Source organism: Diadema antillarum, unplaced genomic scaffold (assembly GCF_040938485.1).
Source record: "Diadema antillarum isolate AM-2024a unplaced genomic scaffold, OU_Dant_1.0 seq00000483_RagTag, whole genome shotgun sequence".
NCBI classification, from domain to species: Eukaryota; Metazoa; Echinodermata; class Echinoidea; order Diadematoida; family Diadematidae; genus Diadema; species Diadema antillarum.
Window position 1 is genome coordinate 301643 of NW_027271446.1, and position 27818 is coordinate 329460.

General features: G+C 36.6%; 1 protein-coding gene across 1 annotated transcript; it reads left to right on the forward strand.

Annotated features, from left to right (window-relative positions):
* The first annotated feature begins 5372 nt into the window (after positions 1-5372).
* Positions 5373-27322, forward strand: LOC139733569 (E3 ubiquitin-protein ligase MIB2-like). Its single transcript, XM_071644379.1, has 8 exons — positions 5373-5604; positions 5842-6019; positions 8836-8942; positions 10200-10391; positions 12892-12998; positions 13871-13981; positions 16954-17055; positions 27167-27322. The coding sequence occupies exons 1-8, from the start codon at positions 5373-5375 to the stop codon at positions 27320-27322; spliced, it is 1185 nt and encodes a 394-aa protein (XP_071500480.1).
* The last annotated feature ends 496 nt before the right edge of the window (positions 27323-27818 follow it).

Genomic DNA, 27818 nt, shown 5'->3' on the forward strand with positions numbered 1-27818 from the left:
TTACAATGATTTCATACCCACGTTGTACAAGTTAAAATGTGTATTTATCGCTGTTGTTGTTTCTTATATGAATTTTATATGTACATGTATGTCAAGTGGACCCCTTTGAAAATCAGCTGTGCTGAAAGGGCTATCCACCCTATTGCTGGAAATAAATAAATAAATAAATAGATAAATAAATAAATAAATAAATAAATAAATGTGCGACCTGAGCCTGCGAGCTGATGCGAGCTGGCGCGAATTGAAAGTGAACTTGAGCTCTCGCCAGTTCGCACCAGCTCGCACCAGCTCGTGTGTCCAAGGAGGGAGCGCAGTAGGCCTATTTTTCTTGTGTTGATTAGCATCCAGGAATTGGTCAGCATTTACTTTATTTATTTGTTGTTTGTTTAACATTTATCATCAGCTTTTAAAGTCTTTTTTTCCGAGGGTTTTTGCACTGTAAAAGTCAACCAATGATTAGCGATCTTACCACAGCACTGATCAAGCTCGGAGGCCCCTTTCCATTTCCATTTTTTTATGTCATTTCAACACAGTGATGAAAAAGGAACTTGCTCAGTCAATGGCTGTGTTATTTATTTATTTATTTATTTATTTACTTTTTGCAAGGCCGGGCATGTATGTATACATGTACAATGTAACAGGAAAAAAATCAGAATAATGATAAAAAGAAAGAAAAAACACACATAGAGAGAATATAAATATATTTAGAAAGAGGGGCATTAACAAGAGATTGACATAAAACAAAACAACAATAATACTCTTCCCTTTACATGATAACAAAAATGATCCATAACATAGAAAATATTGAATTGCAGCTGCTGCTGTGTTAAATAAAATCTGAAATTATTAAAAACTCGTACTCTTGATATTGTCTTGGAAATCATTTCACTCTTAAAATCTCCTATTTTGTAAACTTCTGCGTTTAAAATCAGTTGAAAATTTACAAAACTCAGTTTACTCTCCTTTTTGGGCCGTTGGTATCCGACTGCCACCACATTGTAGAGCAAGTCTTCAATAACTGGTCCCTGTATCTCTGCACCCTTAGCTCTTCTCGCTCAGGATCTAGTGACAACAGGGCTTTGAATGGAACAGTCTCATCTTACATTGTTATTTTAAAATATGTGGCTTTTGAAGGAGAATTACAATGCAGTTGAGATTTAATCTGAAAGGAAGGAATAATGTTCTACCAAACACAAAGAAAATTTGTGACCGTGCATCACAAAACAAACAAAAAGTCGCACCCCTTGATTTTTTGTGAGGACTCAAGAAAAGTGAAACGGGTCAACCAAGTCAATTTTGAATTTTCCATATTTTCTGAAAGAGCTAATGTTTTTCTTCATTACTCCTGAGCTTGGGATAATGAATTTAATGGGAAAGTCAGTTTTCAGCAGGTTTTCTACAATCCTTTTTTTTTTGTAAAGTAGTGTGATCAAGTTTTTCTTAGAGGCCACTTTTCATTTCTTAAAAATCCTTTGGACACTCTTCACTTTCATCTCTTATAACTTTTGAAAGGATATTGCTACCGCTTTGAAAGTTGATATTTATCATGCACCGAATGTGTTTATAGTGCATGCTTAGTTTCAGCTTAATCTGATAATCCCTTTATTGTTGTTGCAACAGTGGTTTACATCATGTTTTTTTTTTGTCCCATTCATAGCACAGGTAGCACAGCTTAGGAAATATTAAAGGGATGGTACAGTATTGGTGGAGATGAGAATTGAGCTTTTAACTTTTTGCGAGATACTAAAAAATTAATCACTTATAATATAGTACAGAACATACCATTTTAAAAGGAATTAAAAGTTTAATTGATGAAAATGTTGTTTATGAATGACTGAAACATCCAAAAACAAAGTAAAACAAAGTGATCGTAATAAAGTGTGGGTCCCACATTTTATTAGAATCGCTCTTTTTTGATATCTCAGCCATTTCAATACCAGTTTTCATCAAATAAACGTTGAATTCCTCTTGGAATTACATGCTCTTTCACATTTCATAAGAGGTTTCTACAAAAATATTGTGGATTAGGCTCGTTCTCAGTTTTCGAGTATTTGGCTTGAAATTTGGTACATGTGACCGTTACAGTACAAAGATGTGCAAACGTAATTAATCTTTTGGTATTGTTGAATAGTGTGTTTCTATGATAATTGCCTATTTTAAATAAAGAACTCGGATAAGAGTATTGTGGATTTAGCTAGCTCACTGAGCTTTTGAGCGTTTTTGGGTATTGGTTTGAGATTTGGCACATGTGACCGCTGTAGTACATACGCACATGCGCAAATTTATTCATTTATACTTTTTCGTCATTGTTGAACAAAGTGTTGCCATGGTATTAGTATGTTTTGGATGAGGATTATTCAAAAATTATGTAAAAAAGTTCGGCTAATTCTCTCAGTTTTTTGAGTATTTGGTTTCGGATTTGATATGTGTGATCATTAATATATTACCTTGATGTGAAAGATTTGATCTTTTTTTTGATTTTTTTTTTTTTTTGATTTTTTTTTTTTTTTGATTTTTTTTTTTTTTTTGATTTTTTTTTTTTTTGATTTTTTTTTTTTGATTTTTTTTTTGATTTTTTTTTTATTGTTGGGAAATGTGTTTCATGGTAACTCCATATTTTGAATGATAATCATATGATAATGTGATTTCAGTTAAATTTTTTCAGATTTTTGGGCAATTGATTTGAAATTCGGCATATGTGACTGTTATGATATGTGGGTGTGCACAATTCATCATTTGTTCACGTTGAACATTGAGTCGTTGTGGCAACAATATCACAAATTAATTGTTAGCTGAGTTTATATTCTCGGTGTTTGACACATTGAGTGACAATTTTAGTTTTGATTTGTACACATGTGCTTCATTTTTATTTTTATGCTGACGACAATGATGATTATGTTCTAAGAGGTTAGAGGCTTAGGGTTGGGGGTCGGGTGGAAATCCAGGAATCTTCGACATTAACGTTTACGTATTTTTTTCAGTTTTTGAAATTAATGTATGAATATATTTATAAATGAAGTCATGGGTTGGATGATTATATTGGAATTGTATAGTGTTTTTTATGTTTTGAAGTTTGATAAGGATTATGGAGTTAAGGGATGGGGATCAGGGGTTGAGTGATACTTTTTTAATGATTGTTAAATGTTTCTTAGGGGCAACATGTGTGGGTTCACATGCCTATGGGCAATAGTAAATGTATTTACTTTTGTGTGCCCTGACCCTCATGTAGTCTCCATTCATTTCATTTTCACATTGTGTAACGTGTACAGTACAGTGTATCCTTTGTAATGTTCATTCTGGTTTTTGTTTCATGTTTGTGATGTTAATGATATGTATCCTATAGTCTTTACCTGGTCGAATAAATAATAATAATAATAATAATAATTATCTCACCAAAATATGTTAGAAACCTGAAGTTAGGTCTCAACCCAAACTGTACGATCCCTTTAAGCTCTTGAATAGACCCTGTACTTCAGAACCTTTTTTCTCAGTTCAAACTTTTCCAGAGTGTGGGCTTTCTTTCCAACATCTATATAGGTTAGGTTTATGCATCATTTTAAAGTTTTGAGTCTGCTCTTTCAGAATCTTCCCTTAACTAAAAATCTATGTCTGGCCTTTTTTTTGTTTTATTTTATTTTGTTTTGTTTTGTTTTGTTTTGTTTTTGTTTTTTGATTTTTGTTTGGTTTGTTTGTTTGTTTTTTGGGTTTTGTGGTGCAGGGTCACATTTTGATACTCAAAACTGGATGAAAATAAAGAAGTTATAACATTTTGAGGTTTTGTCAATTTTTCTAGAAAAAGTTCGTGAACGAATAAGCAAATAGTGAAGTTATAATTGCATTTTATTTTTTACATTTGCCACATAGGTTGTACATAGATGTTCACTTTTCCAGTTTGTTATTCAAGCGTAATTTCGCCTGGATCTCAAATCCTGATAATTCTATGTCTAGCTGATCATTATTCAAGTAATTCAACCAGGAATAACATCATATTTTACACATGAAACACAGAAACATTGAATGTTTATCATTACTTTTGTTCACTAACAATACAAAAAAATGAGAGGTGATGACGTCGTCAGCTCATTTGCACATAAATATAGATTGTTCGAGAACTGTTCAAAAGAAATGGGTGAAACTTCACAATGTCATAATGTCCCTATTTTTTGTATTTTGGTCAATTTTTTACTCTTATAGGTTTACTTGTAACTGGATTTGAATTTGTCTTTAAAACTCAACTTAGGTTTTTTTTACAACTTAGGTTTGAATGCTTGCGATCTTGCCCGGATTGCGGATTACTGAGAGCTTCTGCGAGCTGCTGCAAGCTGGGGGTCATCCATGGTGCAACCTCCTTGCAAGTGTTGGCGCGAGCTAACAGCAGGTCGCAAGGTATTTTGATCATGTTCAAAACCTTGCGAGCTCAAGGTAGCTCAAGCGAGCTGGTGAGAACTGGTGCGAGCTTTGGTCACCAACTCTGCGACCTCACCGCATCTCGCAGGAGCTTGTTCCAGCTCGCGCCAGCCCGGAGGCTCAGGTCTCACAGTGGGCATGGTGGGCATTCGGCTTAAGAGGGAGATTCAGTCCAAGAATAAGTTAGTCTGATAAAAAAGAGTAAAATCGAACGAGTTCAACAGTAAAAACTTGACTGAAAACGGATGAAAAATAAGGAAGTTATGAAATTTTGAAGTTTTGCTAATTTATGCAAAACAGTTCTTGTACAGTGGATAAGAATATATAAATATATATATATATATATATATATATATATATATATATATATATATATATAAAGCTTGTCATGTCATTACCTTACAATTTTCCATTTATCGTGAACAAGAAATGAAAAAGAATTCAATGTTTCTGTCATTGAAGTCTGAAACATGATGTTATTCCTGGTTGGATAACTTCAGAATGGTGATCAGTTAGATTTATCATGATTTGAGCCTCGAGCATAAATGCGTTTGAATGAAAAACTGGAAATTTCAAAAGTGTATGTAAAAACTATACAGCAAGTTGTAAGGGGATGACATGCTCACTTCGCCATTTGAATACTCATATTGACCGTTCAAGAACTATTTCCTTAAAATTTAACGAAACTTCGAGATGTCATTTCTTCCTTATTTTCATCCAATTTCGATCAAAATTTTACTGTTGAACTCGTTATATATTACTCTTTTTTATTAGACAAACTTATATTTGGACTGGATTTCCCCTTTATGTCATATAATTTGTTTACGCAATATGATATGTCGTCATGTATAAGAACGCTTCGTAGTCACTTTATTTTGCCGTGTCAATTACTATATTATGGACTGACGCGTTTTAACATAATTACAGACACACTGTGTTCTCTTTCATGCATTAGGTCACTCGTAATGAATGTGAAGGGCGGTGGCCGTGTCGTACGCGGCGTTGATTGGATATACAAGAGCCAAGATGGCGATCCAGGTCATGTGGGCACTGTAATTGACATGACTGATGGACGTTTTCTCTGCGGGCCATGTTTCCCACCTCACACAGTATTGGTGCAGTGGGACGTAGGAAACAAGGGACTCTATCGAATCGGACACGACCATGCGTTCGAACTCAGAGAATTGGACATCCCAGGTACTGATGAGGAATTGCAAATGACATGCAATATCCTATTTTGTCTCAACGTTTTCCATGTTAGTTTTTTTTTTCTGTTTTCCACTTTCACACCAAATGCTTTCTCCTTTGTCATGTTTATCAATGTGGTAATGTCAAGGATTCATGATCAGTCTAATTATCCAACCCTCATCATCGCATGCGTCTTTTCTCTCTTTCTCTATCTTCCTGTCTTTCTCTTTGTTTTTCCATCTTTAGGAATGGTTCATACCAAGGTATGGTGTGACGGTTGTAACAAACCTGAAATCCAGGGGCTCCGATGGCGTTGCACAGAATGCTATGGTATTGACCTCTGCACCGACTGTTACATGGGGGACAAGCATGACATTCGGCACGTGTTTATGAGAGTGCGGTGCTCAGACCGTTCATCCATGGGGTAAGTCGTAGCGTCAGCATTTCAAAGGAATTAAACATCTCCTAAATAATGTCATATTACAGTTAGATAAAGTTAGATTAATCAATAAAACTGGACAACATTTAGCAGGAAAAAAAAAGAAATCACGGCTTTCAAAATGTATTTATTGTCAGGTAGAAACACAACTACTGTGAAAGCACGTTTACTGTGCTTCTATTTGTTCTGAATATCAAACTTCGCAAAAGTTTTATTTTCACATGAGTTACTTTCATGGTCCAACGGCATACCAGTTTTCATAGTGAAAGAGATTTCTATGTTATACATGTCCGTCCCTCAGAAAAAATCAAATTAATCCCTACACTTCAAAGATTAGATTTCAATTCTTTATTCCTCTCCGAGTTTTGTACAAAGTTTCATTTACTCATTACTTTTTTCCTCTCTCTCTCTCTCTGTGTCTCTGTAATTATGTATATAATCTTATTTTTGCGTGTCTGTCTGTCTGCGTGTAGGTTTACATAAATTATATATGATGTATATATATATATATATATATATATATATGTTTATATATATATATATATATATATATATATATATATATATATATATATATAATGTGACCCTGCACCACAAAGCAAACAAAAATCGCCAGACATTGATTTTTAGTTAAGGGCAGATTCTGAAAGAGCAGCCTCTAAGCTTTAAAATGATGTATAACTCAATTCAAACGGATTCTCCTAATCTGTTTAAATACGGGAAAGAAAGCACATACTCTGGAAAGAGTGAACTGAGAAAAGAGGCTCGGAAGTACAGGGTCTATTCAAGTGCTTAATCTTTACTAAGCCGTGCTACCTGTGCCATGAAAGGGACAAAAACATGATGTTAACCAATGTAGCACCAACAATTAAGGAATTATCAGATTAAGCAGAAATTAAACATGGTCTATCACCACATTCTGACAATTATAAATGTCAACTTTCAGAGCAGTAGCATTATCCTTTCAAAAGTTAGTAGAGTTGAAAGTGGAGAGGGTGCAAAGGATTTTCAAGAAATGAAAGGGGCCTCTTAGAAAAACCTTATCACAATACTCTACCAAAAAAGGGGTTGTAGAAAAACTGCTGAAAACCAACTTTCCCATTCAACTTATGATCCCGAGCTCAAGAATAATGTAGAAGAAGAATATCTGCTCTTTCAGAAAATATGGAAAACTCAAAATTGACTCGGTTCACCCGTTTCACCTTTCTGGAGTCCTCACGTAAAATCAAGGGGTGCGACTTTTTGTTTGTTTTGTGGTGCACGGTCACATATTATAATAGAATTACAAGACATATGGTATATGCATGTATTTATGCAATATATACAATGCTATATATGATATAAGAATATACATATTAACTACTACTTGATAAGAGCGTTTGCCTTCCTTCGCACGTGTATTAAAGATTAAAAAATAATATTTCTTTCGAGGGTGCTTCATCACAAAAATAGTCCAGCAAGGAAAACAAAATCACAATTTTCTCTGGATTAACGTTTTTTATCGCGGTTTACTTACGTGTTTCTTTGTGTTCTCATACAGAACTGAGTAAATGATAAGCACTGTTTATTTAATTATGTAAACTATTAATATTCAAAAATTCATTGCTTCATTTATCTAGCTGGCTAGCTAGCCAAATACAGAGATTTACTGGAAGTCAATAGTCTTATTATAAGGGATTTACTTATTGACAAAGTGTTATTTAATAGTTAGTTACGAAGCTATGATATGACATTCAAAGTAACAATAATTATGGCACAATGATGATAGCAAATTGATAGCAATAACAACCAATAGTTGTATCAGATGCAACTACAGCAAATACGTGACAAACCTTTACAACTGACCTAAACCAAAGGACAAGAATTTAACTGTAGAAGGCGGCTTATATGTGACCTTTTTATCAACATCATCATTATTTCAGTCGGCACAAATATGAGCTGTTGTGCCATGGATGAGATCACCCCACCTTCTCTCTTTGTTGCCCCATAGGACCCAGCTGAACAAAGTCTAAGTCCTGTGTATTTCTCAGTGTTTCTAAGCTAGTCTCCCTCGTCTCATTTTGCCTTTCACTTTCCACTGAATGTTTCCTTATTTTTTTTCTCATGATGTGTGCAAAAGATAGGAGCTTTTGGGTGACTTTCCCCCTACGGATGACTGACTCTGTTTCAATATTAGTATTCTCTTGTACCCAAGCAAATTTCATTCTGCTGTGATACCATATTTCAAATGCAGCCAAATGCTTGCAATCAGCCTATTTCATCGCCCAAGTCTCACATGACACATCCATGCGTTGCAGGGGTATATACTGTGACCTGTTTATTTTACATAATGCTATGGATGTCGTTCTTTCTGCAAATCGTTTGCATTTTCTGCTCTGCACCCCTTGTCATATCTACCCTCCTCTTGATATCAGGACTGCTGGTGTTCGCATAAAAACAACATGATTTTATATTTGCCAGATAATTGTATTTATAAAGGTCAGATTCAGAGAGAAGAGATTATCAGCTTTATAGGGCTTATTTATCATGTAGTCAATTGAAAAGGACAGTAACGTACGTGTAGGCTATGCATTGATTTAGGAACACAACAAAACACCCAATATCAAAAACAAAAGGCGATATATATAATATACATATTTTTGGACTTTACATTTTGCTTTCCGGGAGCTTACGAACAACTCATGATTATGCTTAATATCATTGAATTCTCATTACTCATTTCTTCATCTTACTACCCCCGCCCCCCCCCCCCCCCCCCTCTCTCTCTATCCCTCTTCGTCTGCGTTAACAATCTATTACAGGGAAAAGGTGCCTCCAAGATGTTCGTCATCTTTCTCACCAATATATGGCTTTTTCCCCGGCGCGAAGGTAGTCATGTACCCTTCCTTGGTCCAACGGGCGGAATCAGGTGAGCAAGATGGCAGTGTTTTCACTGGCAGAAACATCAAAAAGAGTTTAATCACGTACAAGCAGCGTTGCCAGGTCCCAACAGAGTAAAGTCACCAAAAGGCTTGCAAAAAATCACCAAAAGCCATCAAAAATCACCAAATTTGGAAGAGCGTAGGTAAGGCTTTAATTTCAAGACAAAATTGTATCAATAAACCTTTATCAAACACTGCGCGAGTCTCGGTGCAATTTTCGGCGCGCCGTAGTCACACACACTAAGTGCAAAATGTGTACGATGTGTATGGACATATGACTATGAGTGTTTGTGTGTGTCGCTGTGACAAAAAAGGGGCACATGTTATGTTTCTGCAGGAAATAAGGGGAAAACTTTGGGCAAAATGCATTTTCCTTTTCAATTAGTGTGATTATTTTTCATCGGTCTAAAAATCACCAAAAAGTTACCAAAAATCACCAAATTTTGATTTGGTTACCAGGCTAAAATTTTGTCACCAAACAACTTCAAAAATCACCAAATTTCACCCTTTTTGGTTCCCGAAATCACCATCTGGCAACACTGCGTACAAGGTCATATACGATATAGGGTTAGGTCTTATTTGTGTTACGTATTCTCATTTTCAAACAGCATTTCAAGCACTGAACATTCTAATATCCTCGACGGCAAATTTCACTACAATATGATCTCGTGTGGATATAAAGTAGTTAAAGGAGGCTCCTATTTGTATGTTAGAATAAGGCATAGGGCCTACCTTCCACATGCTTACAGCCACGTATGTATGAACATAATTATGTCCACATGTGCAACTTCAGTACCGTTGCCATTCGTGTCGCCGTGCAGACCCACAGTGTGTATAGGCCTATAACATGATTTTGTTACACGCTGTGTTCCCGTGTGTTCCATTTGTTTTCATGTTCTCGACTTGGAAAACATAACTAATCGAATTTCTGCCCACAAGAGAACATACTGAAACGGTCCGCTACCATACGATTATTTTGATCAAAATTCCTGCATTTTGATTCGACGAACCCATATAATAATAATAATACATCAAAGTCTTAGCCATGTCGTCTACTCTACTACAACAAATACTTCAAAGTGATACATGCACAAGATTTTCCTATGCAACGGGATTTACACAAAAAAAAACAACACCTCGCTTGCATCAATCTAGCACAAGATAATAAAAAATCACATACACTGTACATTTCTCAATGGGTCCTTCGTCCTTCATGTCCAGTTCCAAATTTGTTCAATCTGCAGACAACGGGCTGGGCAAAATTGTTGAGAGTACCTGCACTCCGGAGATGGGACAAGAATGTGGGAAAGCCACCGTCGAATTTCGTGATGGTGTGACGTCACAGGTGCACTGCGGATGGAAGGGCAAGGTCGACATTATGTGTACCTCACCTAGCCAGGGTGGAGAGATCTATGAAGCTCACTTGCCCGACCTGGGTAAGATCATTGGCAGTGTAATGTATGCGTGTGTGCGCGGGTGTGTTTGTGTATGTGTCTTTATATACTACCAATCTGTGTTCACGCATGTATAATGTAATTTGCATAATGTCTTCAGGATGTAAAGTTGACCTTCGTACGAGTGTCTATGCATAGCCGTGTTTCTGCCCACGATTCCTTTGTGATTTTCTATGTTTTATACAAAAAGGTTTTAATGATAAATGAGTTTCTGCAGCATGTTGTAAACTGTTCACTTGATAACAAGTATATGGAATATCGAAAAGATAAACAGGTTTGCCCGGCTAGTTATGTAAAATTTCCATCCATTTTCATAATATGCACATTCATATTTTTCCCCAGTCAGTTCTATAGTTAAAGTAAGGGCTCCGAACAAAACAAAAACAACTAACACTCACAACTCATTTCCACGCAAACATTTCACATTTTGCACAATGCACCACTGCACCTTTTCCCCCATTTTTTTACACTCTTCATTCTTCCTTCTTTCTCTTAATCGCCACTCAGTGAGAGGTAACTTGATTATAAATTCTTTTTTGTATGTCGTCTTTTTTAGACAATCACTAACGAGGTCATTATGCTCGTCAAAAATTTGCTTATGATGATGGTTTCCTGTATTTCTGTTATATCTAGAGTTGCTTAATTTGACTTTTTTTAACGGCAGGTTCGCGGGCTTCTTTCTTTTTGCATATTTTTATATGCAAAAAAAATAAATAAAAAAATCATAAATAACGCCTCCTCGTTTTCATTTTGCATTGTGACAGAATAACGATGGATATCTGAATTAATCATTCATCTGTTTCAGCTGCCAGATTCCAATAGTCTTGTTCTCAATTACATCGTTCAATTGACTTTGTATTAAATGTATTTATGAAAAAGAAATTAAGAAATTATATTCGTAATACATGTACTATGTTTGCAGCTGTGGCAGTGTGTGGAGTGACATTGGTCAAACGATTTCATGTTTAGTGCATTCAAAATTGGGGTCTACTGTGATCAGTCTGTGAAGATGGATAGGCATGTTTCGCAGGCATGCCAGATTGCTTACTTCCAGCTTCGTAGCACTGCTGCTATTGATCTCTCTGCTTACAATGACGGCAGCAGAAAGCATCATCCATTCACTCATAACATCAAGACTGGATTTTATAGGTAACCGTATTCTAGCTGGCCTTCCGTCTGCAACCTTGAACAGACTTCAAGCAGTACAGAGTGCAGCAGCACGCTTGCTCGCCAGGCTGAGGAAGTATGATCACATCAAGCAGTACAGAGTGCAGCAGCACGCTTGCTCGCCAGGCTGAGGAAGTATGATCACATTACCCCTGTCCTGGCTGAGCTACATTGACTTCGCATCAAGAACAATACTGATTTCAAGATCTTGCTGCTCATATTTAAGGCCATCCATGGTCTGGCCCCAGGATACCTGTCTTTTGTAATCGAGCGACGGCAGCCTCGCCGTGGAATTCGTTCATCTGGTCTTACTCTCCCGGTGCCCGTTACACGTCTCAAGGGATACGGAGACCAGACATTTTCCTATATCGTTCCTCGCCTATGGAACTCCCTCCCATCTTTTCTCAGTGAAATTGACAAACTGGATCACTTCCAGGCCTTACTCAAAACCCATATATTTCACTAGGCATTCAATTTTCGTAATAATTATTTGCTCAGGCATCAAAATACCGGGATTCAAAATCTTTATTCTTCGTTCAAATTCATAAATTTGACAACAGATTTTTGCATTTCCGCATTGGGAATACATTTTTCAGCAATGGTTATCGAATTTCGTCCCTACATGTCGCCAGCTCTTTATGAATATTAAAATTAATATGGGCAAACGAGTTCACAAAAGAAACATTCAAATTAAACCTGCCCATTAGAAGATACATTAGTTGTACTGAAAATAAAGATCTAACTTGGATATTTAAAAACATGTGAGGACATGACGAAATGAGGATTTTATATTGAAGTTTACATAAAATGTTTTACAAAGGAAAAAAAGGTTTGCAAGTTCAATTAACCAAATACTGATCATGATGATGGAACTTATGATAAAAAGTAAAAGTAACATGTAATCATTAGACATTAACACTCTTACTTATTTAGAAGTATAAGTGTATTACGAGATTAAATGCTCAATCGCTTACCCAAAAAACGAAACTAAAAGTGATTTAATGTGCTTATCCAGCCCATCTCACTAATTTGAATGCATAAACTTGGACATCCAAGCCTAATCACGAACTTGAACGCTTACATCCGAATTTGAACTTGTAACCAATAGTTTGGGTGCCTAAAAACCAATATGAACTCGTTTGATTTCAAGTTGGTTCTGCGCCGCTTCAAACAAACGAATTAGAATACACATAAAATGAAAACGAATGATAATTTTATGAAATATTCATACGAATGTGCATATGATTGTATACAAAATAAATGAAATATGTGTGTATCCCATTTTATTTATTTATTTGTTTTTGATACAAAATAGGGAATGCAGATCTGATAAAGATTGGGGACAAAGTAGTTCTGACAGCAAGTCCTGAAGAGTCGAGAAGACTTCAAAAGCGCCGTGCTTTGCTGGAGTTGAAAACTGAGGTGAATCCTTCATGGAGTATCTTTTTTTTTTTGGCTTAAAACCTTCATTTCCTTTATTGTATAACATCATGTGTCAAAAATGAAACCTTCACTCATGGGCTATCGAGAATCACGCTTCCTTATAGACATCTAATGTATGACGTGTCCGTGTGTGCATTCAAACTCAAACTTGCTGTCAGCTGCCGTAATATTCTGATGATCTCACATTTGCTGTTTGCTAAGTATTCTTGATCGCGTTATATTGGAAATATAATTATATTCTAGGATATTCTACATGATTTCATGATGCGATATTTACATCTGTCTTTTAAAATATGGTACTCTATTATTTCTGGTGGCGTTAAAAGAAAGCTTCGAATAACACTTACTGTTAAGATCTTCCATTTCTATAGACTGATGCTTGCAGATAACTATTGGTCAATATTTTTTTTCAATAAAATTCAATAACATTTAAAAACCAAATAACATAACATACGAAGGAGAAAAAAAAACTTGGTGTCTATTTAACCGTTTTTCTTGTGTTCACAGAAAACTTTGTGGAAATGAATTATGCACACTTCGAAAGAAGTCTCACAAACTATTGCTTGTACAAACATGTATACGATTCCTTCCGACCCATGCATGAAATAAAATTGAACATCATTTTGCTGTTGGTTATTTTTTATAGGCCCAACGATTATTTATTGCACTGTTATTAGGATTCAAGATTTTCTGAGCTTGCTGTGAAATGATTCTCGGGATAATCGTCACCCATGTAGATAACTACATAATACTTGACAAATAACTCTTGCAGTGACTGTTCTTTAATAGCGAGAGAGTTTTTGATATGTCAGTATGACACTGCATTATGCTGTCCATGGATTTTGGAACAGAATCTTGGAAAAGAGGGCGTGGTCACCATGCGGTCAGAGAAAGGCAACTTCGCTATCAACTTCACAGGCTGTCAACAGACTGTTTGGATAAATCCATTTGCATTGACAAAGGTAAAGTCACCTGATATTTGGTCCATTCATTTGGTAAGTACTTTCGTATAGAATACTGAAATCTCTGAACCTTTATCCATGTGTGCTCCCGTACTTATTCTCATGTTTACTTGGGGGGGGGGGGCGGGAGGGGCTCATCATCAAAATGAGGATAACTGGCTCCCTACTTATTGACAGTTAATATACAAGACTACATGTTCTGTTTTGGCTAGGGTAACAAAATGTCAAAGGTAAAAGAAAAAATTAAGAGGTAAATATTAAAGGAGTATGTATGTCACTCATAAATATGTCACGGAAAAAAAGACAAATAAAAACATGTAAAATTTACTCGTGTATTGACATCCTTGGAATGATTTCAGTTCCTTGTGCTTTTTTCAGAAGCAATTAAGTAGTAAATGACGATAATTAGTAATAATGATAAAGTAGAAGAAGATAATAATGATATTGCTAATGATGATGACGAATAATAATCATAAACTCTATAAACAATACAAAGCCCAAGCTATTTTGACCCCCTCCCCGCCATAACGTCTTTATTATTTGATGTATCATAGGCTGCGTTTATCAACTTTCCCCTGTTTAAACGGCTTTCGATAGCCCTTTCGATAGCCCTTTCGAAAGCCCTTTCCATAGCCCTTTCGAGAACCCTTTCCAAAGCCCTGACTGCCTGTGCTATTAATGTGCCGCTTGTTTTCTAAGAAGGGACGGCGAAAAGCAATTACCGTCATAAAGACATATCTTCCTTTGAGAGTGACGAGTCATGATGCAATGCCACATGAATCAATCGTCTTCCTATCTGTGAGGCAGCTCCACTTTAGCACATACTTCAAATAATTATTTCTGAGTGGCGGCATGAGACTTTGGCTGCGTTTATCAACTTTCCCCTGTTTAAACGGCCTTCGATAGCCCTTTCCAAAACCCTTTAGAAACGGCTTTCAAAATAGTTGCGTTTATCAACTCTCTTCGCGTACACGATTTTTTTAACTGGCCTGTCACTGCACAGCTGCATTGCGCTATTCGACCCGAGGAGAAGTACAAGTACTGAAGTACAAGACTACAAAGCCGTTTCAAATGGTAATCTTTGAAAAATATCCTCTTTTTCAATTATCTCTATTATGCCTATTGTTTGATGCCTATGTTATATGGAAAATAAACGAAATAATAGGAAAAACATTTTAGGTCCATTCACAACCATAATTATTTCATATTTTGCTAATTCAGCAAATTACAGCTCCGAAACCCCCTTTTCACCCACTATTATATGTGACCCAGCACCACAAAGCAAACAGAAAGTCGCCAGGCATGGATTTTTAGTTTAGAGCAGATTCTTAAAGAGTAGACTCTAAGCTTTAAAATGATGTATAACTCAATGTATATGAATTATCTTGACAAATATAAATACTGGAAAGAAAGCACACACTCTGGAAAGTGTGAACCGAGAAAAGAGGCTCTGAAGTGCAGGGCCTATTCAAGTGCTTAATCTTTACTATATAGTCCGTGCTACCTGTGCCATGAATGAGACAAAAACATGATGTTAACCACTGTAGCCCCACCAATTAAGGGATTATCAGATTAAGCTGAAATTCCACATTCCACTGATTCCACTGATAACCACATTCTGACCATGAAAAATGCCAACTTTCAGAGCAGTAGCATCATCCTTTCAAAAGTTGAATGTGAAGAGGGTGCAAAGGATTTTCAAGAAATGAAAGGGGCCTCTAAGAAAAACGTGATCACAATACTCTACCAAAAAGGGGTTATAGAAAAACTGCTGAAAACCCACTTTCTCATTCAGTTTATGATCCCGAACTTAACAATAATGTAGAAGAAGAATAGCTCTTTCAAAAAAATATGGAAAACCCCAAATTGACTAGCTTCACCCATTTTACCTTTCTTGAGTCGTCACTTAAAATCAAGGGGTGTGACTTGTTGTTTGTTTAGTGATGCACGGTCTCATATCGTACTGGAACAGAAAAACACGCAAAATCTGACTGGCATGGTTGTCAATTAACGGTTGTCATGGCAACCAGAAATATCGGATATCTAAATCATAATTATCAAAATGTTCACAATAAAATAACGTTATTGCTAACATAGGAAAAGTCACCAAATTTGATTGAAATTGGATTAATAAGTAGTGGCAAATGAAAATAAGGTAGGGGCGCAATATGCCCCCCCCCCCCTTGGGCTTTATAGGGTTAAGGTAGAACCATTTGAAATGTGATGATTAACCAAATCTGGGGGAGAAGAGGGAGCATTTTCTAATATACAATTATGAGGAAGAATGATTATCAAACTATGTAATCAGAGATAAATCATTTAACATTGCTGTTTTTGATATTTAAAACACTATATTCGAATGATTGAGGTAATATCAATCGCTCATTTATATTGTAATTATTCATTTTCGTTTACGACTCCTGGCGTTTTATGCAAATTTTAGTCGAAATGATACGATACATGTAATAACACCGATGTGTACCTCATAATGAACATAGGCATTATCCCTTATGACACTTCAACTGAAATTGGATAATATGACATATCGTATTATAGCATGATAAATTTCTTCATTTTGAAGATAGAAATCACTTACAGAAAGAGTCCGTAAGCAATTGGACCTCTACAGACTACCTCCAAAATATGACGCTAGAATAGATGAACTGGCCATTTTGATCTCTTGAAAAAGTGTCGTAAAGTGAAACAATATTAAAGCTTGCACTTATGGATAAAACATTACTATTGAAAAAATATATATTCTAAAGCCTGTTATACCAAATACCTTTTTCTGACATTATGAAAATGCGACTATTGATATCTTCTAGTGCGGAAGAACACGTGTCATCCGAAATCTGAAAAAATACTTGAGCCGCAAAATGCCAACACACTTGTAGACGTAACAGGGAAAATTTACGAATGATTTTTTTTTTAATGAACTTGCGGTTGTGTTGAAACGTTTTCCATTCTGCTAGCTATACACCTTCTGCCCTGGTCAGACCGTATTGGTCAGCAGCGACGAAAACTTGGTGACGAGGTTTCATGATCGTGTAAGCAGGAAGGATGACATCGAAGAGGTATTAACTTGGACTTGTACTACTTCTTCTACTATTACTTAAAATCATAATTATGATGATACTAATTCTAACGTATTCTGAAGATTTTTCTTTCATATTTCAAAATTTCATATTGCATTTGGTCTGCAATAAATTGCAATGCTGTATGCAAGATCAAGAAGTAAGGGCGGATTTATGTCACGTACATCGGAGAAATATTGGACCAATGTAGGATGGCATTAATTAGTTTTACGTTTCCAGGAAGTTCATCACTTCACTACAGTTAGATCACAAAACCAGTTAACTCCACTTGTGCTAAATTGAGATATTCGCAATTAAAGCTGCTAAAAGCACGTGGAATTTCAGGGAAATTACGGAATTTTTTCTTCATTTTCCAGAATTTTCCCTTGTTATGTAATATGTAAGGCATTACTGGAGAGGTTTATTTTGTTCTATCTTTAAATTTCCGGTCAAACTCTTCATATTAAATTTGTCGTTTTCACTGCTGTTGGATTGTATTCGTCTTGCATTTGACACAATGAGAGCGGAAACGTCGACAACGTTGGAAGATATAGAACAACGATGTGTGTTTGGAATATCCGTCTAGCCAATTCCAGGGCACCGTTTCACGAAAGTTGTCAGCGCTGGCAAATTGTCAGTCACTGACAATTATCATAGTAACAATCAGTGACAATAGCGTCTTAACCAATCAAAACCAAGTTTTTTGTTTTGTTTTTTGTTTTTTTTACTGAAATTGTCAGAGACTGACAACTTTTCAGCGCTGACTATATTTATGAAACCTCCCCCCCCCCCCAAGAGCCGATTGGAATGTCGTCAATAATATCTAACGGTGATATGAAACTAGGCGCAGCGAAAAAAAAAAATATGGCGCCATAACGACATAATACTTTTTTCTACTTACCTGTCTTTGGTATCTCTCCGAACATGCCGAACGCACCAGTTTCTCGGAAAGACAGGGAGGGTAACGAAGATCATGGCTGGCGATATTCAAGTCATTTTTCATCAGAACCGAAGATGCGTCCTTAGTGCTGTGCTTTTGACACCTATCGTAATTGTCCCTGCCGTTATTCCGGACGGTGACCTGCCACGCGTCTTTGTTGGTATGAATATTGCTATTTGTGTACATTCTTTCATATCTCCCTATTTCGACATTATAAACCCTGTATGAATTATATATATATATATATATATATATATATATATATATGGGAGCCTTGTGTTTATGTTTTAAAATATATAGAAAGGAAAATAAAAGGAGTTTACTTACATAGCATATGAAAGTTAATCTGATATCAAACCAAAACAAATTTAGTAAAATAGAGATAGTGGCCGAAATCCACAAAGGAAGTTGAATGTCAATCCAAGCATTATGCACACTCTGATTGCTCTAAACGCGCGTGACATTTCGAATAAATGTATGTCAGCAGATAATCCGGTACTGAACGCAAGCTGGCAAACGCCTATTCCCTCATCGTTGGAGTCCATGGACATGATGGACTTTATCTAATCACGCATTGTATGTCACAGATTAAATTTTTGAATGGCGAACAAGACTCAAGGTGACCATACAATCACGAAAGCTGCATACCCAGTTATATACCATTAAAAGTTTGGTTTGTAGGTCTAATTCGTAAACTGCGAATTCTAAGTTTTAAACTGATTTAAAACTAAAAAATGAAAGGTCCGTATAGATAGAAAAAAATGTGAGGGAAAAGACGGAAATTTCAGTCAGTCAAGTACTTTTTCATTTTCCTAAAAATATGTAACATCTTGGATTAAATTTATGTTTTCTTTTCATCGTTCTGCAACGTTAAGAAGTGTTGTAGCCAAAGAGGTTCTATTATGTAATAGAGTAAGCGCTCACCATTCAGTGCGTACAAATGAATAACGGGGCCAATTGAACAGTGGCGCGCGCGCACGAAAGAGGTCGACTACCAGAAGCCTGAACCCGGAAGTGCCTATAGTAATACACGTAAAGTACAGCTTTGAAGATGGGGTTGGGTTGGAAAAATCATTCTAATTTTAAGGAAAATCAATATTTGTCCATATGCCTCCGGTTTTTAGAAGAGAGATACATTCTAAACACAGTACACGTGTTTTGATGAAAAAAAAAGACTTTCTCTAATATGTCAAATATGTGCCTTAGCATGAAGCCCAAATTGCCAAACATGCATTCATACTTCAATAAAAGTTGCAGAAAGGTACAGTGTATACTCTTTGCTAACGAATACTGATTTCACATAATATATGTCACTTATAAACATTGATCAGACACATATACAACACACACTCCCACATACATACAACACATACTCCCACACACACCCACACCCCCACAACAAACACTCACACTCACAACTAACACACACATACGCACACACACGTACACATCAAACCGCATTTTTTTTCAAATTCCAACACACACACACACACACACACACACAACACACACACCCACGCACAAACACTTGTTTTGTTTTTCAATGTCAACACGCACAAACACATACACACACACACACACACACACACACACACACAATGTATGTCTTGAGTCCAGACCATGCATAACTCAAGGCACAGACATCAGGAAGGACTGCAAGAACACTATTGAATACAGTACACTATCACCTTGGAGGCTTTAAAGTTGATTGCATATAATTAGTGCATGGTACACATAATTATGGACAGCTAATTATGTGCGCTTCTGTCTTAAATGTTGCTGTTTGTGGCACCGGTTTATTAGCCAGTAGGTAATCATTCACTGTCACTGACGGTAAGCACAAATATTCATCATTATAGTAATTGTGGAAAAAGGCAGTGTACACTCACTCATGATACTATAGTAATGGTAATGGTAATGGTAATGGTAATAGTTTATTTAAAAATTCATTTGGAGCCATGAAGATGGCTGAATTGCAGAATTTTGTTTAAATATCATATTTCATTTTATAATACATACATAATCATGCAATCATTCTACGATTGAAAAAATAGAACTACACAATTATATAAACATGTATATACATATTATATATATATATATATATATATATATATATATATAAGACACCTGATGACAAAATTAAAAATTCATCAAATACACTTTAATACATACACATTGAAAGAGCTGGGAGAAAAAATTGAACATCTTCATGTCACCATCACATATGCATACACAAACTAATAGACTAAGACATATCACAAATACACAAATCGTTATACTTCTCCAACAACTTTCAAATTTTGTTTATACATATACTGAAAAAAAAATAGGCGGGCAGTGATAACATAAGAGGTATCAAACAATTGTGTATGGAGACGGAGAAGAAGAAACACAGAAGGGGTAGGAAGGAGATAACAAGAGAGATAGAAAGAGGCAGAAGAGAATACTTGGAATGAGATGTGCAAAAAGATAAAATAATGAATCAATTTCTTTTTCATCTTGTATTCTATTAAAATCATCATTTCAATCCATATTATCTTTAAACATTCTTACCTTTTTAACAAAATTATATCATTAATGGTCAAAATTATACAAAAACCGAAATACATAATACATAAGTGGGAGGGAGCTACCCACGCATATGCAATAAGCATACAAACATAGCAATATTCATTTATATTTCACATTTAACTTATTCTGATATAACAATTAAGATTATTTTCTAATATGATCTAAGTACATACGCTCAATCAATATCACACAATCTCAAATCAACTCATTATCATTATTATAACAGAAAGTATGTGTGCTATAAAAATTGCACCGTCTTAAAAAATATGTAAAGTCAATATAAATGGTATAATAAATATGAAATATAAAGCTTGGCATTTTATATACAGACCACACTTTGGCATGTTATATCAGTATCATTGTAATACACTTTCTGCTGTGCTCTTACATTTCTTTCCATTATAAGTTCACATAATATGTAAAGACAATCAAATCTGAATGTATAAATAACGTGTGCAATGAAAAATTGTTCCCTCTGATGTTAGAACACCCCAAAAAACAAAGTTAATCATGTCAGCACAAGTGAGAGTGATAGGTATTACGTGTGGTACCTTCGCGAATGCTCAACTTCTTGACCTCTTTGAAAATGGCGGCGGGTCGTTCAATTGGCCCCGCTTCTATATGCGAGCGCGCGCTCTATTACATATAATAGAACCTCTTTGGTTGTAGCTTTCTTAGCCATAAATTTGCTTGAACATGCAGTAACTGCATGTAAGGGGTACTGACCATCCCTGGCTTGTATGTACATGTATGTCAATGTTGAATTTCGGCACTTAGGCCCGTTATTGTATGGCGGGCTAGATATGATAGAATTCAGGCATGTCATAGTCATGTATCTCTTATTACGACGTCTTAAACGTTATTCTGCTTTTACTTGTTAATGAATAAGCCATTTCGTAATTAGCTCATGTGCTACTTTCTCAGTGGGTTAAGGTCCTGTCACACTTTTCAGGTCAAGCTACGCGGGCTTGTTGCGAGTAGGGATTTTCCAGAACGCAGGAAAGTTTTCTGAGGACAAGCATGTTGACGAGTTCCGTCCTTGCGTCTTACCTGCCAGACGCGTGCTACTTACCTTCTACTCACGTGTATTCCGTGTGACCTGCATGAGAGCTTCGAAACCGATCCGTTTTCAGTTACTTGTGAGCGACATACGGGGGCTGCGAAGTACCTGTCTTACAGCTGCGAAGTACCCTCGTATGAGTTGCCTGCGAGGTGTTGCCGCTAAGGGCCGCCTACTGGCGTTCTGCCGCGTACCTCTGCGGGAAAACCGCCGCAACTCACCCGGAACGAGTTTTGAGCATGCTCAAGATCTTGTCACACCGTGTCTGGGAAAGCATTGCGGTTGATTTGCGGGGAAAACTTTGCTACCCGGACCTCCTAGCAGTTGGCACGCACCTGACAGTAGCCTACTTAGCGTGTATCTCACCCGCAGTTGCCCGGTGGTGCGCACGCAAGAAGAAGGCCCGAGCTGCTGCAAGTCACAGGCAGTTGACCTGCTTGAAAAACGTAACTTGCCTGTGGATCTATGCTTTTGCGACGGAAGCGCGTGTCATCTGCATGACATTCTGTGGAACATCTGCCATATCAAATTACTTCAGAGGAATTCCTTCACCGAGTTGTCAGCCCTCACTCGCCACCCATGCGCCTACACGCAGGTCAAACGGAATGAACGCAAGCAGAACGTAAGTAGCACGGGTCCAGCAGGTAAGACGCATGCGAAACTCGCCCAAATCCTTGTCCGCCTGCAAAAATTGTCATACGTGCTCGAAAATCCCCACACGCATCAAGCCCACGTATCTTGCCCGGAAAGATGTGACAGGGCCAAAACTTGGCTGCGGGTAAAAAGGACTTGCGTGCGCAACTCCGTGTAACTATGGGTGAGATACGTGCTAGGTACTGCCATGTGCGGGTCATCTGCGGGGACCTTCGGGTAGCAGAGATTGTTCTTCGCAAGTCGCACGCAAGGCTTGCCCTGAAAGGTGTGACACGGCCCTTAGGCACGTCACTCGCCTCAAAGAGACATAGCGCATGAGGTTGCTCGAAGGCAACAATTATGAAATTCGTGTTCAAACAAAGAATGAATTTGCATAGACCAGGTGACCAGAGAAACCTCTCAACAATTTTGTTGGAAAAGTAGGCCTATCCATTTCATATGCATTGTATAAAGTATTTTTTTTTTTAATTATGATATTATGATATTAGATATTATAATAATATCAAAAAAAAATTGCTGCCGTCAGATGGATGTGCTGGCAAGCGCTATTAAGGATTACATATTCAATCATTACTGTACAGATGTTTATCATGTTTATCTGACATTCCTGCTTTGGCAAATGACCTGTTTTTCTGCTCGTGCGCAAAGTTTAACTACGAAATGGCTTATTAACGTTGTTTGAATAGGATAATGAAGTAGGAGAGAAATGAGGGTTTGTATGATAATGCCGTCTCTAGTTTTGCCAATTCAATCAATTGAGAAAAACAAATGACTAGAAGCTGACTGAGATCGCTGAATCGTTTGTGAATACATTCTCGTATTGACATTTAACGAAATAACGCGAGCAATCACAGGATTGTCTCTTTTTCTTATTGTCATTTCAAGCAATCGTAGGGATTAGTTTTTAATCACAGATCAACTTAAATTTGTAGACTTACCTAATTATATGAGTTATTCATGATATATTTCTTTTTAATCCCATTTTGTCATAAATTTATTTTGAGAAGTAAATACAATCATGCCGAGTGTCCTTTTTTTATTTCTCTTGGCGAATTTCAGAACGACAGATAGGCACTATTGGGAATGCTGTTTAGTCAATAATAGACAAGCTACTTCAAAAAGGAAAAAAAAAAGAAACTGGACAGACGCTGCAAATTATTAATGATTTCCTTTGTCATTCCTTTTCAACAATAACGTGATGTAATGCGATATTTTGGTCCAAGATAAGTTAAAGCCCATTTGGGATTGTGAAGAGTTACATCTCATTATGGATGCCGCCATTGGAGGGAATACGCATATCGTCAATCGCGTTTTGGACAAGACGCCCGAAATGGTGAGTTCTATCTTGATTATATCTATCAAAGTAAATCCACAGCTGAATAACGATGAGCTTTCTTTTAGCGAAGACTTACACTCAGAGCAGCAGGGGTTTTTTGTCCTCAATCTGAGGGACGTTATGTTACATCAATTATCTAAAATCATCCAAAAGTCAATGCTAACGCAAAACAGCACCAGTTCTTATTCAAGTTGGACAAAGCATTTAACAATTTCACGTTTTCACGAAACAGTGAAACAGTGATCTCCCTCGAATTGTCCCATAGGTCTGTACGTAAGAAATGTATGTATACAAGTATATAAACAAACAAATATGTTACACATATATTGTTCAGTCTGTAATTCACCCGATACAGCACCTAGAAATCCCTTTAAAATGTTATTGTAACCAAAACATCGCAACTCTTAAGTAGTATGCTACGAAGTCAATGATTTATCTTTCTTGGATATCTATCAAGGGAAATTAAATTTTGATTGTAGCTATAATTTTTGTGTATTAAAAACGAATTGCACTCTATTTATCTTCGAGACCATTAAATCATCTCAAGTGATGTGTATGTTTGTGCATGAGATAAATAAGTGTTTCTTGCCTGCATATACCTTCTGTATTCCGCAACTCGTAACTTGTGACTTTTTCCTATTCCCATTTAACTTCGAATGTACTTTAAGGCCCAACTTTGACATGGAGTGACACTTTAGTCTAAAGGTAACCCTTTTCTGCATCATTCCCATTTTACGGACTGTCCGATTCGTAGAATGTTAAAGTTCAGTGCAAATAAGAAATTATACATATGTATTAGTTCAATTTGAATGAACAGTAGAAGTGTAGACCTATAGAACGTATAGTGCAACTCCACAGTATGTTCAAGTTGGCCTTCATTAATGATATGAAATTAGGCAAACAGAATAGTCAAAAAGGGTGTTCAAAATAGGAAATAATGAACAGAGCTCCATATGCTTTCATGAAAAAGTGATATAATCGAAACCACAAACGCAAAGAGGAGTAGGTGATTATATCATTACCTCACAAGGTTCCCACTGACCAGTTCATATGAAATTACACTAAATGTCTACGTGTGTGTGTGCGTGTGTGTGTATGTGTGTGTGTGTGTGTGTGTGTGTGTGTGTGTTTACGTGAGATCAGGAAGATTAAGATGTACCAGTGACATTACAATGCTTGTAGTTTTGTGTAATCTAATAGCTACAATAACCTGTGGCGGGAAAAGCATTGGTAGTGTGCTGACGTGATAACCTATGACTTTTATGATACTTTTGTGGGCAAATGGAGTAGTATAGCGAAGTGATGATAATCATCGCAATTTTTGTAATCCCGGTCCGCTTCATTGTTTTCTACCTGTCGCATATAAAATGTTTTAAAAATCGTTGCTAGCGGTCAGGCCCGTACGTTGGCCGTACACTATGTGCAAATGATTAAGGGGATCTTTATGCACCCATTCGCAATACGCGGAGGTCATGCGGGGGTGACATTTTCGATTTCTTACTTGTGCACTTCCGGTAACGCGCAGCTACGGTGCAGCGTGTGTCTCGCAAGAGCAGAAGGTATATGCATGCATGGTAACTTTTTTCCATGTAGTATTCCATCTTTCACTTTTCTATACCAGTTTTCATTATGATTTCGAGTTCTGTAAAACATAATTCAGCATGTTCTCGAACTCTGTAGTTGCGAGCAGGTGTATTATACGACGTGATAACAGAGTCGTACAACCGCCATAACCGCGCTGAAAAGAGATTCTCCGGAAGAGGCGTCATCGTCGGGCAGAATTTTTCAGACCCTGAAAAGTTTCTAAGTACAATGTCACCAAGTTTGTATTGATTTATGTTCTAGAAGGGTAGTCATGGTAGTGTTTTACTTTGTTTTATTAGCCAAATTATCCTTATCATATAATTAGCATAATTATGTAGGCCCCTATTTATTATTAATATAAATCCAGGAAGCCGGAAAACATGGATTATAAAATTTAACAAGGGTTTACTTTCATGACGAGAAATCCATCTATGAGAACAGTTTCCATTTTGAATGATAATAATAATACATAACATTTGTAATGCGCTTAATACAATGTTTCTAAGCGCTAAAGGGAAAAGATGAAGAAAAAATTAAAAATGAGAGATAATAGGCAAGTCAAAGCACAAATAAAAATAACATGACATGATACCATTGTCCTTTTGTTAATTAACAAATTGAGCTAATTTCCACATTTGTACCTTGTAGCCTAGAATATGGTGTCATATACTATGCATATGACGTGGAAAATTTGTTCATGGCTGCCAAGGTAGCAGTCAAAGTTAATTTACTTCAATATCTGTAACACGAATCAACAAAAAACCTTATACAAAACAACTTTTCTATGCCATTTACATAATAATGTTGCCATCTGCTAGACGTGTACATAGGAAAATCATGCCATTATGTTGATAATGACACTTGCATCATCTCAAAATGTAAACTATTCAATGAAAGCTAGAGATCATTAAACAGAGGGGTGAAAGGTATTTGTGGTATTTGTATTTGCTCTAAGTTCATTATGTCACTGCCGGCAACCAGGGATAGCCTAGTGGCAGTGGTCGCTGCTTGGAAAGCAGTACATGACGGGTTCGATTCCCGCTGGTTCTTTTTACGCCATATTTGTAGAAATGTAGATCAGAAGTTGCGATCTTACGAATTTCATTTGTACAGAGGAGAGATAAGGTTTATCAAAGAAAAGTCATACCTCATGGAAATTGTTGGTATACATGGATCCCTTGTCACAGAAAAATCTTGACAGGTTTATCCATGTTTTCTGGCTTCCTGAATGAAAATTACTTATTATATTCAGAGAGGAGGTAGACAAGGAGGGAAATCTCTTCCCAATTTGTGCAAATTTATGAGTAACTTCTAGAGAATGACAGCTGAATGCTTAGCATTCCACTGGCTTTGATGTTTCATGCTCCAAGCCGCTCTTCCATAATTTTTTGATATGGAGCCCAAAAAACAGGTTCTTGATTTTAACAATTTTAAGCTGTATTTCAGAGGAATTGTTAAAATACTGTACGGAAAGTTCTGGTAATATGTTACGGAATAAATCCTTTCAGTTTTTCTTCAAATCCTCTTGTTACCCATTCCCCACGACTAAAAAAAAAATGTAAATGGATATTCATATGTTATAAGAAGTTAACATTTAACCATCTTGTGCACACTTTATTTTGATTTATTTTTATTTCTTTCATGACAAAAACATTGCCACATTTTTCAATAGAAATACATTTCAAGAGTTTAGAGTTGATATTTCTTTTCCAAAACGAAACAAGAGCTGAAAAAATCTACAAAATTATGGTACTTTGGACATAGAGATAGTTATCAATACTTTTTGTGTATAACTATTAAACAAGGGCATGCCGAGCAACGGCACAGCGCGTAAGTCAACACTTTACTACGGAAGTATAGCGCCGTCATCTTTGGAGCTTTTATATATGCGATAGCGAGAACTGCCCTCCCCCCCCCCCCCCCCAATGAATGACTATGCTTTTGTCTGCATCTCCCACGATAGGTGGAGTTTGAACTTATACCTGGCTTGACTCTGATTTCATCTGTGATGAGCTGTAATTACGCCGCGGACACCATCAAGGTGCTCGTCGCCCGTGGAGCATTTATCGAAGGCGTGGGTGGCTCGTTTCCTACTGCGCTCCATCGAGCAGTTTATTAGTACGTCACAACCTGAGCTGAGGCAGTTGAAATTCTTTTGCAACAAAAGGCATTCATTTTGATAGCGCAAAGACCCAAACGGACACATACATATCGAAAAACTTACAAAACACAATTTTGAGATGACATCAAGAGTATATGGGTCAGAATTTTGAACGATATACAATTGAGCCAAAACAACACCAAATTTAAAAAGTAGGAATTACCCAAAATCGTTTATTTTACCTGAAAGAGTATAATCTTAACTTCGATATGAACCCGATTATACCAGGATCTTACCAGATTAACAAATTTTATTCACCGCGGATGTGTACCATTTCCAGAGCAGTGAACGTCCGAGGGAGAATATTACCGCCAATACATTTTGAATACCATTCAACCAAGCTTTTAACGATCTGATTCAGTTCAGAATCGGAGCGAAATATTGTAAGGGATGTGTGTATGTATGGGCAGAATACTAGTTTAAAGTTTGTGCTTTTCATCTCTATGTAATGGAG